Consider the following 14,770-nt stretch of genomic DNA (forward strand, 5'->3'; position numbering starts at 1 on the left):
TGAAGTGACCCGCCGTGTAAATCAAATGGAGAGTCACTTCACTCGAGTCGAGAATTGTCACGCCAACAATTGTCACCTCACGCCAGTCGTAGAATAAACCCAAGTAGCTCTTAAAAGTTTCACTCTGATACGATCTACCAAAAAAAAATGTGAAACGAGTAAGTTTCATACAAGTGTAGCAACAAATGTTACATATCATTTAAGCTGATTTGTTTCCGTACGTTGACTTCAGTAAGTTTTTCATCAATCACAATGCAACATTTATTAGAAAATATAGAATTTCAAAGAAAAGCAACCTTTTTTGTAAACCATTGCAAGTCCTCTATGACCGGACAGTGAAAATGTTAATCTAATTACTGGGATCTAATTTATAATTCGCTTTTTTCATAAATGTAGGGTACAAAAAAAAACAAACAGCAACAAAAATAAAGCATAAACAATAAAACTTTCGGTCCTTGGAGGACTTATAAAGTACTATAAACATGATGCTTTTAAGGCAAATGAGCGCACGAGAAGCAGCTACAAAATATGATGTACAGTCATCTCTCCATAACTCGATGATGAAGGGACCATCGAGTTAGGAAGATATCGTGTTACGGAATATACTAAACCAGTGCAAATATGCGATTCAAGGGATCATCGAGATAGCCAACCTTGAGCGTCTGTACTCCATGTTAGGAGCGGCTCACAACAGCGTCTGATCCCCATGTCAGGGGCGGCTGATCATCGTCCGAGTGCCAGAGAAGAACTTTAAGCTAAACTGCGCACTATGGCCCTCCGAATATTTAGGAGGAATAGTCCTCCGAAAACCTAGGGGGTTGGTGTCAGGCCCTGCAAGCCAGCCATAAAAATACACCAGCACAGGAACGTCAACGAGAGAATACGGACCAGAACAATCGGCAAAGACCACAGCGACGAAAATGGACTAGCGATTGGAAACTCGGTACGTGGAACTGCAAATCTCTCAACTTCATTGGAAGTACTCGCATACTCTCCGATGTACTGAAGATCCGCGGTTTCGACATCGTAGCGCTGCAGGAGGTGTGCTGGACAGGTTCGATGGTGCGAACATTTAGAGGTAATCATACCATCTACCAGAGCTGCGGCAACACACGTGAGCTGGGAACAGCTTTTATAGTGATATGCAAAGGCGTGTGATCGGGTGGTGGCTGATCAACGAAAGAATGTGCAAGTTGAGGCTCAAAGGCCGGTTCTTCAACTTCAGCATCATAAACGTGCATAGCCCTCACTCCGGAAGCACTGATGATGACAAGGACGCATTTTACGCGCAGCTCAAACGCGAGTACGACCGCTGCCCAAGCCACGACGTCAAGATCATCATAGGAGACTTAAACGCTCAGGTTGGCCAGGAGGAGGAGTTCAGACCGACGATTGGAAAGTTCAGCGCCCACCGGCTGACGAACGAGAACGGCCTACGACTGATGGATTTTGCCGCCTCCAAGAACATGGCCATTCGCAGCACCTACTTCCAGCACAGCCTCCCGTATCGATACACCTGGAGATCACCACTGCAGACGGAATCACAAATCGACCACGTTTTGATCGATGGACGGCACTTCTCCGATATTACCGACGTCAGAACCTATCGTGGCGCTAACATTGACTCCGACCACTACCTGGTGATGGTGAAACTGCGCCAAAAACTATCCGTCATTAACAATGTACGGTATCGACGCCCGCCTCGGTATAACCTAGCGCGACTGGCCCAACCGAACGTCGCTGCCCCATACGCGCAGCATCTCGAAGTAGCGTTGCCGGAAGAGGGCGAGCTTGACGAAGCCCCTCTTAAGGACTGCTGGAGCAACATAAAAGCAGCCATCAACAACGCAGCCGAGAGCGTCGTCGGGTACGTGGAAAGGAGGACATGTGATGATTGGTTCGACGAAGAATGCAGGCAGGTTTTGGAGGAGAAGGATGCAGCGCGGGCTGCAATGCTGCAGCAAGGAAAGCGACAAAACGTGGAGCGATATAAAAGAAAACGAAAGCAGCAAACCCGCCTATACCGGGACAAAAAGCGCCGCCTGGAAGAAGCGGAATGTGAAGAAATGGAACAACTGCATCGTTCACAAGAAACGCGAAAGTTCTACGAGAAGCTTAACGCATCCCGAAAAGGCTTCGTGCCGCGAGCCGAAATGTGTAGGGATAAGGATGGAAGCATCTTGACGGACGGACGTGAGGTGATTGAAAGGTGGAAGCAGCACTACGATGAACACTTGAATAGCACGGATAACACAGGCGCCGAGGGTCACGACAGCGGAGGAAGTTGCTACGTCAGCACGGCGGATGAAGGAAACCAACCTGCCCCCACATTGAGGGAAGTTAAGGATGCCATCAACCAGCTCAAGAATAACAAGGCCGCTGGTAAGCATGGTATTGGAGCTGAACTCATCAAAATGGGCCCGGACATGTTGGCTGCTTGTCTGCACCGGCTGATTGTCAGAATCTGGGAAACGGAACAGCTGCCGGAGGGGTGGAAGCAAGGGGTCATATGCCCCATCTACAAGAAGGGCGACAAACTGGAATGTGAAAACTATCGTGCGATCACTATCCTGAATTCCGCCTACAAAGTGTTATCCCAGATTATCTTCCGTCGTCTATCACCGATAACAAATGAGTTTGTGGGAAGTTATCAAGCTGGTTCATCAACGGCCGCTCGACAACGGACCAAATCTTCACTGTACGGCAAATCCTCCAGAAATGCCGTGAATACCAAGTCCCAACACATGAACATTCCAGTTCGTTCGAATCCCGCCGGGGACTTCGACAGGGTGATGGACTTTCGTGCCTGCTGTTCAACATCGCGCTAGAAGGTGTCATGCGGAGAGCCGGGTTCAATAACCGAGGTACGATTTTCACAAGATCCAGCCAATTTGTTTGCTTCGCGGATGATATGGATATTGTCGGCAGAACATTTGGAACGGTGGCAGACCTGTACACCCGCCTGAAACGTGAAGCGATAAAAGTCGGCCTGGTGGTGAATGCGTCAAAAACAAAGTACATGCTGATAGGCGGAACCGAGCGCGACAGAGCCCGCCTGGGAAGCAGTGTTACGATAGACGGGGATACTTTTGAGGTGGTTGATGAGTTCGTCTACCTCGGATCCTTGCTAACGGCTGATAACAACGTTAGTCGTGAAATACGGAGACGCATCATCAGTGGAAGTCGCGCTTACTATGGGCTTCAGAAGAAGCTGCGGTCGAGAAAGATTCACCCTCGCACCAAATGTACCATGTACAAAACGCTTATAAGACCGGTAGTCCTCTATGGACATGAAGCATGGACCATGCTGGAAGAGGACCTGCAAGCACTTGGAGTGTTCGAACGAAGGGTGCTTAGGACGATCTTTGGCGGAGTACAGGAAAACGGTGTGTGGCGGCGGAGAATGAACCACGACCTCGCTAGGCTACGGTGAACCCAGTATCCAGAAAGGTTGCGAAAGTCGGAAGGGTGCGCTGGGCAGGGCATGTTGCAAGACTACCGGACAACAATCCTGCAAAGATGGTGTTCGCGTCGAATCCGGTTGGCACAAGAAGGCGAGGAGCACAGCGAGCGAGGTGGCTTGATCAGGTGCAACAAGATCTGGAGAACGTGGGCCAAAATCGAAGTTGGAGAGACACAGCCATGGACCGAGTAAATTGGCGTAACATCGTTAACGAGGTTTTATCAAATTAATTGATGTAACACCAACTAAATAAATAATCGAGATAGCCATGGACACCAAATTTTACTATGGTTCTCTAACTAGATATTGAGATACGGAGGTCGACTAAGGGAGAGTTGACTGTACCTAAGAGCACACTTCAACCTTCAAGCTGACAAATAAATTGTGAAGAACTATAAACGCGTTAAATTCCCGAAGACATTTTCATCTGAATACGAGCAACCGCCAATGTAAGACTGATATGGCGAATCGATCTATGGCGCTGATCAAGAAGGAGTTTATGGAACTGACCTAACATCTCGCTAATATGCTTCATGCGCTGTACACCATGCAAAGATTGAACCTACAAGGTATGTGCTGGCATACGAAGCACCCCTTGACCTTCCTGTGGGTTTGTTGTAAATTTTGACGGGTGAAAATTATAGAGGACACCTGGAATGTACACCATTTTTGGTACATAATGTAATCCATCATAAAAATGAATTGTGAAGGTTTATTTTTGTTCTCATGTGAGTTTTTACTTCAAATAATGTGAATTTTTAATACTGTACAACAATTACCGGTAAAACTAATGTTGATTTTTAAATAATACCAAAAAACAAAAAGTGTCCGGGCATAGAGGACTTCCCCCTATCATATGCAGCAAAGGTTCGCAAAAATCGTCTGCGTAGAGCAAGTCTGAGATGGTCCATAATTGTTTGCAGAGTTCCGGGAAGATCTAAGGTTTTAAAAAATTTGTCGAAGGTCCGAGTAGTCCCGTAACGAAAGTCGACAATGGTTAGCGAAGGTCCGCAAAGACCCGTCAAGGTCAACTTGAATATACCGAACATGCCTTTAGAGGACAGAAAAGGGATTCAATTTTGTTCTAAAAACATAGACCAAACATACAATCTTTTCTGATACTCAATCTTCTTTATTCTTATACCATTCCAAGAAAACCTTTCATCCATCCACCCAGCAACGCATTATTCTTTCAGAACTCCGGTCGGCCACACTATCTGCTCAATCCAATCAATATACTTCGCCACCCGAGTGTAAACGCTGGGCGTATTCGAACCGCAGCCGTTTCCAAACGAAGTCACTCCCACCAGTTGGAACTTTCCATCGACCACGATTTGCAGCGGGCCACCGGAATCTCCCTGGCAGGTATCGCCCACCTGCTTGGTGATGATGTTCTCACGTCCCGTAGCGCAATACTGCGTATCAATGATTCCCTGGGGTAACCTACGGTTGTTGGTCAAGAGGTTGTTGGCCGCGAAGGATTCATTGCACTTGCTGAGGGCCACCGTAGTGAGATTGACCTTCATCATCTGCGGCGAACGCATTTGTTCTGAAAATGGAAAGGCGTAATTAGTTTTCGGGGTGTCGAACATACGCACTCTTCATACTCACTGTCAACATCAATAATGCCGAAACCTTCGGCAGTTAGAACCACGTCGCTGCTTAGATCTTCGGTGTCACTCCGGACGCAGATGGGATTGACGTCCGGTTCGTTCAGCAGTCTTTTCTCCAATTCCACCAGGGCAATATCATTGTAGCTGCGACTAGCTCTGTATTCGGGATGAGGATAAAACTCCTGTAAAATGTTAGCATGAACCAACCCACGCTCCGGAAACCATCAGTTACAGACATACCTTGATTTTAACGGTGACTCCATTCATGGAGTTGAGACTGGCCGTACCAAGCAAGGCCACAACCGGTCGCCCCTGTCGTGGAATGCAATGTGCTGCAGTCAGCAAAAAATTTGGCGATATCAGACTCGCACCACATCGATAGTCGTATCCGTCCTTGATTTCTTCGTTTTCATATCCCAAGACTGCCATGAAGGGGAACTCCCCATCGGCGGCGTCCTCTCCGTCGATGATGTGGAATGTCAGCCGATTGTCGGCATCCGGTATGTTCTGGCAAGCCAAACCACTGCGTACACCCGGCTTGAACGTGACCGGTTGGTCCATCTTGCAGCAAATGACCTCGGTGGTACCGTCGAACCCACACGTTACTCGTTCGCCGAAGCGTTTCTTCTTAACGATGTTTTCCAAGAACCAGGGACAACTGGTAGACTCCTGGCAAAGCCCCGGTTCCCCATCCTTCAAGGTGCATACGTCGCCCTCTGGAAGAGATAGAATACTTGATTTTGATGATCGCTTGACTGTTCCTCTAGGACTTGTTCGTGGATAAGCAGTGAGTGAGGAGTTGAAGTTTTTAATTCGGAAGCTTAATGAATCCCGTAAAGTCCGACGTGAAGAACGCACAAGAGATAAATATCTCATGTAGAATAATATAACAATGTTCAAAGTTTTAACTACAATTTCAGGTTATCCATCAGCTCCTGTGATTATAGGTCCTCAGATATTGAATCACCATAGATGTTAATGAATGGTTAATGAATGAGGTTTACACCGAAATATCTTCAATAACATGTGTCCTTACATTTGAGTCCAACGATTGATTGTCCAAGAACTCAATTGTGAACAGATCTCCAGATCTACAACCGTGAACCAGTCTTCCCATGAACCGCAACTTGTGCTGAACCACAAACGCGCTTCGTCTCTGTACCAATGTATCAAACCGAACCCGGTACATGTGTACTTCGGTTCAAACTTTGGTTCAAACCTGGGTTTAAATAATGGCACAAAGCAAGCAGGCAGAGAACGACTGAAATCCACGCGGATAAATTTCTACGATCATATATGGAACTTTGCAAGACCCTTGAGGCTTGAATAAAATTAACATTTAATGTTTTATTTAAGCAGATCAATTGAGATCAATACTTTGAATAACATTCAGTGGTAACTTCATGAAAAAACAAGGATTTTACTAAATCAATCACGATAAATAGAAATCGATAAGCGTGGATATTAACAATTTTCTGTCTCTCCGTTTGTGTCATCGTTCTGAACCTCGGAAGATTAGCACCAAAATATGAACCACGGTTGCAATCGAGGTACACCAGTTTTTGAACCGGCATTTGCACCGATGTCACTTTACACATGTTTGGGTTTACACTGAAATCAATATTATTGTAGAAACTACTGAATCCATGGTAAAATTAAGAACTGCACCAACGATTTTCAACCGACTACATAAATCTGTCAACATTACCAAAACATAATCAACATCACTACACAAAAAAATATGTTCGGTTCATTTAACCAGATTGGCAGTATTTATGACTAGAAACATTCTTGATTTGACAAGTTTGGCATTATACTTTTGACCACACTGTGTTGTAAGGTGTGTGTCACGGATTGAGATACAATGCTATGTGGTCGAGGCTACTATGGACATGGTCACATTTACTGCACTGCTCAGTGATTGTTACCAGATTTAGTAAACTTAACAGATTTTTGTAGTCGGTTGAAAATCGATGGTGCGGTTCTTAATTCTTCAATGGATTCAGTAGATTATACAACACAATTTGTTTGCGTGTAGGTTCGGTTTCGAGCGTTTCGGTTTGCACACGAAAACAGAGTACAAGGAGAGTACCGAAACCGCCTGAACCAACGTGTTCGGTGTTCGTTTGGGAAGACTGCCGTGAACTGTATTGTCTCGGATGGTGATGAATATGGTTAAAACCCCAGTAGGTTCAAATAGGGTAAATGATGACTTCGGTACCCTGAGGGTATTTTCGGCAGCACTAACTTATCGTCCGTGTCAAAATTTATCTACGGAACAAGAGTTAACTTCAATGTACTCAACATATTCCTTGAACTATAATCTTCCTTGTGAATCTAATCTTTCACAAAAATATTATATAACATGGGTTTAATCATTAAATGAAATAAATTCATACGAAATTATCGTCATTCGTGAGCTGCCGAATAAAACAACACAAGAACTGCTTAAGATAAACTCACCACTTTAAACGGTCCATTTCTCCGCTCCAATTCCAATTTTTTTCACAAAAACTGCGCACCGATCACTTATGCACTATTGAACTTTAGATTTGTATATAAAGCACTCGGAAATACTTAATTTCAATGCTTCAAATCACAAATTAAAATTAATGCACTTTGATTTCCTCGGCAATCACTTTTTATTACTGGACAAGGTTGCCAGGAAACCATATTCAATTGCGGTGTATTTATTATTCACAATTTAAATTCATAGAAAAAGTCAAACACAACTCATTAATTTATTGGAATTAGGCAACAAAGCATGCATTGGTAATAATTGAGCCTTTCAATACTTTCCTTATCTGCTTTCCAATATGATGGATGATATGATGGGCAGGAATGTGAGATTTCTAAATAGTATTCGTCCACCTAAAAGCGAGATTATCTGTGAAGCCTTAAAAGTGACAATTTAAAAAGCCCTTTTTCAAGCTTTTTTCGATGATTTATTGAGAATAAACTACTAGTTCTATGAATCTAATATGTTGATGATACAGTCAACCTTCATTCGTTGCGCTAAACCTGTAGCCCCCCTAAACCTGTAGGCCCTGACGGGTGCCTTTGTTTTAGGTGGGCTATAGCCCAACTAACGGGAGCCCAATTGAAACGTAGCCCACTTAAAGATAATGCAACGAACGAATTTCGACTGTAGTTGTACACTCAAAAAAATCCAAACGTCATTGCTACGTAAAAAATCACGTAGATCATTAAATTCATTTTGCCTCCACTTCACCTGATCACTGAGCCATTCATAACCACCAAATAGTGACTCGGTAATTGTTACTGAGGTTACCTATCGCACTTACGTGAAATTCACGTAGGTGCCTAAGTTCATTTTGACATCTGCATATTGTACGTATATTCGGTGTTGAGCGCAAATTCTAAGATGGCGCCCGCTTGATTTTTGAATAAGCTGCTGAACTTTAAACCCTGTGTTAGATTGATTTCAAGGTAAATATGCTTTAAATACCGAAGAATCCCTGCATTACTTCATATTTTATACCTGATTTATAACCTCTATATCAATTATAGCACGCGAAGGCTACAACAAGGCAGAACAAACTCACAACACTTGGGAAACAGGATTCAAAATGCTCAGATTAAATATAAAAATATCACAATCTTTTAGGTTTGTTTACATTTTCCAATTGGGAATTATTTTTCTTCGAAAGCTTATTAGAGATAAGGTTGGTCTTTATTCCAGTTAAATTTAATGAAAAACCATCTAGGTCCTATTGAAACGCTTCGTAAAGGCTACCGGAAAATGCACGTAGCACTTACGTGTAGCGCCGGTGGAATGGGCGAAGCTCAAAAGTTCATGCGTTCATTCTGAGTTACCTATGATTAACGTAAGAGCTACGTGAAAAGTGCGATGGAAAAAAACCACGTATGTTTTTACGTAACAATGACGTTTGGATTATTTTGAGTGATAGATAATTTCAAGGATTACCACGGTTACTATATTGAGAAGGTGATATATTCCAAAAACTTACAGCTACTTGATGACGTCATTTCTATGCATCTCGAACAAATTTGTGAAAAAATGATATCTCGAAAACTTATTCAAATAGTCTCAAGTCAAAAAAGTAAATAAACTTACTTTATTGATCCTACGTGTTTCGCAGACGAAATTCCACATGTTCCGCTCCTACCCAACTAGATTTTTCACTTTTAGAACGTTTAATTTCCAGATTTACAAAACGACGAATGTAAGATTTTCAACTTTCGCAACCTAACCACTACTTTCGCCGCCCCGCTGTATAGAGAGACAATGTGACTTAACCACGAATCAAAACAAAACACTACTTGAGCCGATTTTACACTGGTAGAAAAACGTCGAAAGTAACTGTTTGAAACGGCTTATCATTTTGTTATAATTATTTTTGTTGAAATTAATAGAAACTACCTAGTTTTTGAACGCGATCTGATTGTATGCAAAATATGAGCGATGTACACGGTAAAAATTTTTTAAAAAGGTGATTCATTTTAAAACACTTTTAGAAGACAGGTTGTGATTCTTCTCAATTAGTTTTCTCAAAACCGTATGAAAGTTACTTACGTCGATTTGAAAAAGTAATCGAGATATAGTGATCCTGATGGTATATAGTACGAAAGAAGTGAAACCAGTGTGCAGCAAGTGGTGAGTTACAGTCGTCGGCACTAACCAGAGGACGGTGTGTCCATCTTTTTCTCTTTTGTGATTTCTTCCAGAAATACCGTAGCGGTAAACGCGCAGCTATTCAGCAAGACCAAGCTGAGGGTCTTGGGTTCGAATCCCACCGGTCGAGGATCTTTTCGGGTTGGAAATTTTCTCGACTTCCCAGGGCATAGAGTATCTTTGTACCTGCCACACGATATACGTATGCAAAAATGGTCATTGGCACAGTAAGCTCTCAGTTAATAACTGTGGAAGTGCTCATAAGAACACTAAGCTGAGAAGCAGGCTCTGTTCCAGTGAGGACGTAATGCTAGAAAGAAGAAGATTTCTTCCTTTCGTAACGACAAAAGTCATGCGTGTTGTTTGAATGCGGACGGATGGTGTGGATCAGGAGCGAATAAAAGGGATAATATTCCGGCGCTCATTTCAATCAACATCCAGCGGTGGCAGTAACGTGCAGACAATATTACGCGCAATTCAAACGCAATTCTGAAATACAAATTATCCAATAATTGCGTTCCGTGGATTTTCCTTGCAGAGCACAATATTATGAACCAATTAACAATGACGTCACGCTGCACGTTTTTGGTTGGTTGGTTGGTTGTTGGTTAGAATCGCACCTGCTGCAAGTTTATAACGATGGCATGTCAATTTTCACAGCCGAAATGCTGCCACAGTAAGACTTGATACAAAAAATATTCGTCATTGTCAGCACATGTGAAAAGTAACCAATACATAAGCTTTAGTTTTTGCACAGGTTTGGATTGCCGAAGTGAACATTTTTGTTGCCGACAATAGTACTTGCATTGCCGATAATAGAACAAGTGCCTCGTGACTTTGGCGAGGAAAAACAGATAATTTAGAGAACAAAATAATGTTATGTGTATAATAACCAATGAATAAAGAGTGCTCAAGTGTATTTCAGGTGTCTCCTGCTAATTCTTGTGCTTAATGGTTGTGTATAATTGCCTTTTTCAAAGTCCAGCTGCCTAGCTTGCCGAGAATACGTAAGTTCCCCTATTATAATTTTTATTATTTCCCAAGTTGCATGTTTTGCAGATATTCGTTCGAGGAGGATAAATATACCGTCAACACATTCACGCCCTGGAAGACTAGACTATGACGGGGAAAACTAGATTCAAGAAAACCCAATTTTGTAGCTAAAGTTGACCCAACCGTATGGGAAAAAAATACCCGACAGGATATTTTAAACCATCCAATTCCAAAATCATAGCCCAAATATTGAACATTTTCGTAAAAATATCCGAGGAACAATAATAATAATAATAATTGAGATTTTGACACCGTGTGTACAAGACTCTTAAAAACTGTGTTATATCATCCAACATAACATCGAAACATCATAACGTGAAGAAGAAAACCACCTTCAATCTTGAGATCAGTCTTAAATGAAACTCAATCGGTTGGTCGCAACCAACGAGTACTAATCGATCATATATCATTGGCACAAATTTTCAAAACTGTCACGGAGCACAATATGAAAACCGCTGTTCTAAGCCATTTAAGGCCGTTTGGGAAGTTTTATGCCATCCTAAGTAGTATTAAGCAGTTTTAAGCTTAATTGAGTTGTTTAAAGCTTCGATTATGCTGATTTATGCCATTTAATGCTGTTTCAAGTCGTTTTATGTCATTTTTATGCCGTTTTATTTCTATGGCATTTTAAGCTATTTTAGCCATCTTTAATGAATATGTATTGCGCATTTCTTTCACCAATGGACAGTTTTTACAAGTGCGTAAATCCTAATAAAAGTGCGCGATTGCATCAAATCGAGTCGGTGTCTTCAGCGGGCTTATTCTTCGCAATTCAAAGAATAAGTGCTCTGAAGACACCAACATGATTCGATGCAATCCCGCAATTTTATTCGCACTTTTGCACATATGAAAGCGGTTTTGCAGTCCAGTAGTGAAAGAAATACACAATATTGGATACGGCTACCAGGGTTGGGAAAAATCTTGAAATTCACTCTACAGTACTGCCCATAACTGCATATTTGTACCATTCGACAAAAGTAGGCATTGAGTAAATGGAATACCAAGTAGGGTAAGTGTTCCCTTAGTTGTGGGTGTTCCTATAGTTGCGGTAGTGCCCTTTTTCACTGATTTTATTATATTGGCCACAGAATCGACACTGTCAATCGACGTATTGGCTTGTTGATACACGGAATAGTTGAAAAGAGCGTTCAAATTGCTTCAAAACTGATGAAATCTCACTAAATTTGCTAAAACTTTTCTTACTTGTACCAATAGTTGCGGTAAAGTGTTCCTATAGTGGAGGATCCCATAAGAAAACCACGGATACCGCAACTATAGGAACACAAATTAAAAATATACCGCAACTAAAGGAACAGTGTATCAATAGTGGAGGTATTATTTTTCACTGACATGCCGTGGATTACTACGATGAAATCATTTTTCTCATTAAGTCAATGGTCGTTACTTCCCGTTACAACACTAGCATGTACATTAATTGCGCTTCTTGAATTTAGGCGGTTAAATGAAGTTGAATCGTGCTTAGTACCTCCACTATTGGTACATCTACCCTATGCATTTTATGGCAGTATGGGAAGAAACTAAAATTTCCAAAAATTACCAGGAACTTAAAAGTACTTATTTGAGGCTGATATTTTGTGCAACTAATATCGCATACTAGGTGAATTGTCAGAAAATAATTCTGATAGAAATTCAACTGCTATTACATTACGAAGCTCATTTATAATCTCAATGTGACTGTCTCGCATAAAAATGGCATGTTGACCCAACTACAGCTGCTGTGGAGCGCACTTATTCTGTTTGTTAAGGTCTGGAAAGGCTAGGAATAAGTACCATCCACTCATTCAGAACCGCTTCCATAGAAATTCAGCACGATGCGATTTGGTTGTTCTTCTTACACTGGAGTGAATTACTCGAAATTAGATACGGGTTGCCATTTACGTGAAATATGCGATATTAAACAATCAATCGGGGAAAATCTGTATCAACAGCATTGCAAACCTATGAAACGTTCCGACGGCAATTTTTCTTAAGCAAAATTTATTGGAAATCTGCGATGTGATAGGAGAGGACCCCCAACCTGAGACGAGACTCGCGAAGACGGTCTTCTTTTTCTGTGATTGCTGAGTTTTTTTCTTATTCCACTTTGTGTTTATACCAATTATGCGCATGCTGTTCAAACTCGCACATGAACCTCTCAGCAAAATATGATTGAATTTGCATCACATCGAATCATAAATATTCGTTTGAATGAAATTTCATGCCAGCAAACGTACACTGAGCCAATGATTCCGATTATATTTATCTGGAAAATCATATACACGCATCAGAATTCATATTTGATAGGTTTCATTAACACCCAATAAAGACTATATGAAGGTCCAATGAGGTTTAAATAATAATCATATGGAAATCGTTGGAATTTCACATATAACTTATTGGACATCATTTACCCATTAAGTCATTGAAAAATCAGATACATGGTATATGATTTTCTATTGTGAAAAAAATCTGTGTTTATATTTAGTGATACGATGGCGGCCACTGCATTCATTTCGCTAGCAGATAAAGGATTTACGACGAATTCTTGCAAGTTTTTAAAAGTAAGTGGGTAAATATCAGTTTTTCAATAATTATATAGTTTTTTGTAGGGGGAGATCCCCCAGTACCGGACACTTAAGCCACTAAATTCATAATTCGAAAAATATTGATTTGATGGGCTAGTGTTACCCATTTATGATAAATATTATCATTTTTATAGTGTACAAACATAAATTTGAAAATATAAATATGAATTTTGACATTGAGTTTTGATGATGTATTTTAGTACCAAATTGATCGATCTTGAAAGGTGGCACCCAATACCGGACACGGTCTGGAAATGCCTCGTATTCTGTAAATTTGAACATCATTGAATGTGTAGGCTATAGAAATAGTTTATAATTACCAATTCAATGCAATTGCAACATTTACAAAAATAATTTGAGTTTTTCTTAGTTTGTAAGATGCCTATCAAAAACCTCTTTCATATATGATGAAAAATAGCACATTTTACGATGTTGTTATGAATGTTCATTCTTCTTAATTTTATTGCATGTTTGATACCATGGTCGACGGAACCCATGAAAAATGAAAGTATTTTGAGAAACTGATGTAATAATTACAAAGATATCATATAACAAATCAAGCTGTCCGAAACTGAGGGACAGGAGGTGCTTAACCAAAATTGTAATTTGTCCATATTTACTTCAATTATGGTACAAAATACATTCATACTATCAAATTAGGATTATGTTCGATCATTCTTGCGGGATCCAAAGTATTTTTTCATATTCAAAATAATTACTAAATAGGCTCAAAATTAAGAAGATACGTCAATTTTATAAAGATTTCCAAACTTTTCTGCTTTTTTAAAAAGGGATGCATATTTCAAGGATGTGTTATTCTACGTAAACATTAGTCTACATAATAGCTTTCTTTTCTACTAATACACCATCTTGATTGGACCATGATTTCTCAATGTTTCGACTTCCGGCACTGGGGGATCTCCCCCTACATATTTTAGAATGTGGAACCATTATTTACTTCTCGTTGAAGAATGTAGCTTCTAATTCCATACAACTGAGAACTTGATGAAGTTCTGCTCGACGATATCTATAGGTATAGGTGAGTTATTTTATTCGGCAGTTAGATTTGAGCTTAAATTGTGTTAAGATGGTTTTATTGTTTTAGATTTATATACCGACGATGCTGCAACAAAAATCCCTTTTGTTCAAGTTCCAGTAGTTACTGTGAGATGGCTTTGCAGGTAGTGGATCCAAATACCCGAATGATAAAAAAATTGAAGACTGGAGAAGTACTCAAACCATGTCAACGAATAAATCTTTTTCGGTTATTCTAATATTATCTTAAATAAATAATTTTAAAATGTAGTACTTGAACGTATTTTTATTTTTGAAAATTTATTTCAAATAATCTTGTAGTAAATGCCATTTGAAAACCATTTCAGTTTTATTAAAGAATCAA

At 40.6% G+C, this 14,770-nt stretch overlaps 1 protein-coding gene across 1 annotated transcript in view; it reads right to left on the minus strand.

Moving 5' to 3' along the window:
• Window positions 1-4,572: 4,572 nt before the first annotated feature.
• The window catches only part of LOC5564984 (serine protease persephone), a 44,985-nt gene continuing 34,787 nt past the window's right edge, over window positions 4,573-14,770 (minus strand). Inside the window, exons 5-7 of the mRNA XM_021838247.1 lie at window positions 5,317-5,792; window positions 5,075-5,258; window positions 4,573-5,012 (exon numbers count right to left, since the gene is read on the minus strand). Coding sequence (XP_021693939.1) covers window positions 4,648-5,012; window positions 5,075-5,258; window positions 5,317-5,792 — 1,025 coding nt within the window. The 3' untranslated portion in view covers window positions 4,573-4,647. The remainder of the gene's footprint in view (window positions 5,013-5,074; window positions 5,259-5,316; window positions 5,793-14,770) is intronic.

Source organism: Aedes aegypti, chromosome 1, assembly GCF_002204515.2.
Source record: "Aedes aegypti strain LVP_AGWG chromosome 1, AaegL5.0 Primary Assembly, whole genome shotgun sequence".
Lineage (NCBI taxonomy): Eukaryota > Metazoa > Arthropoda > Insecta > Diptera > Culicidae > Aedes > Aedes aegypti.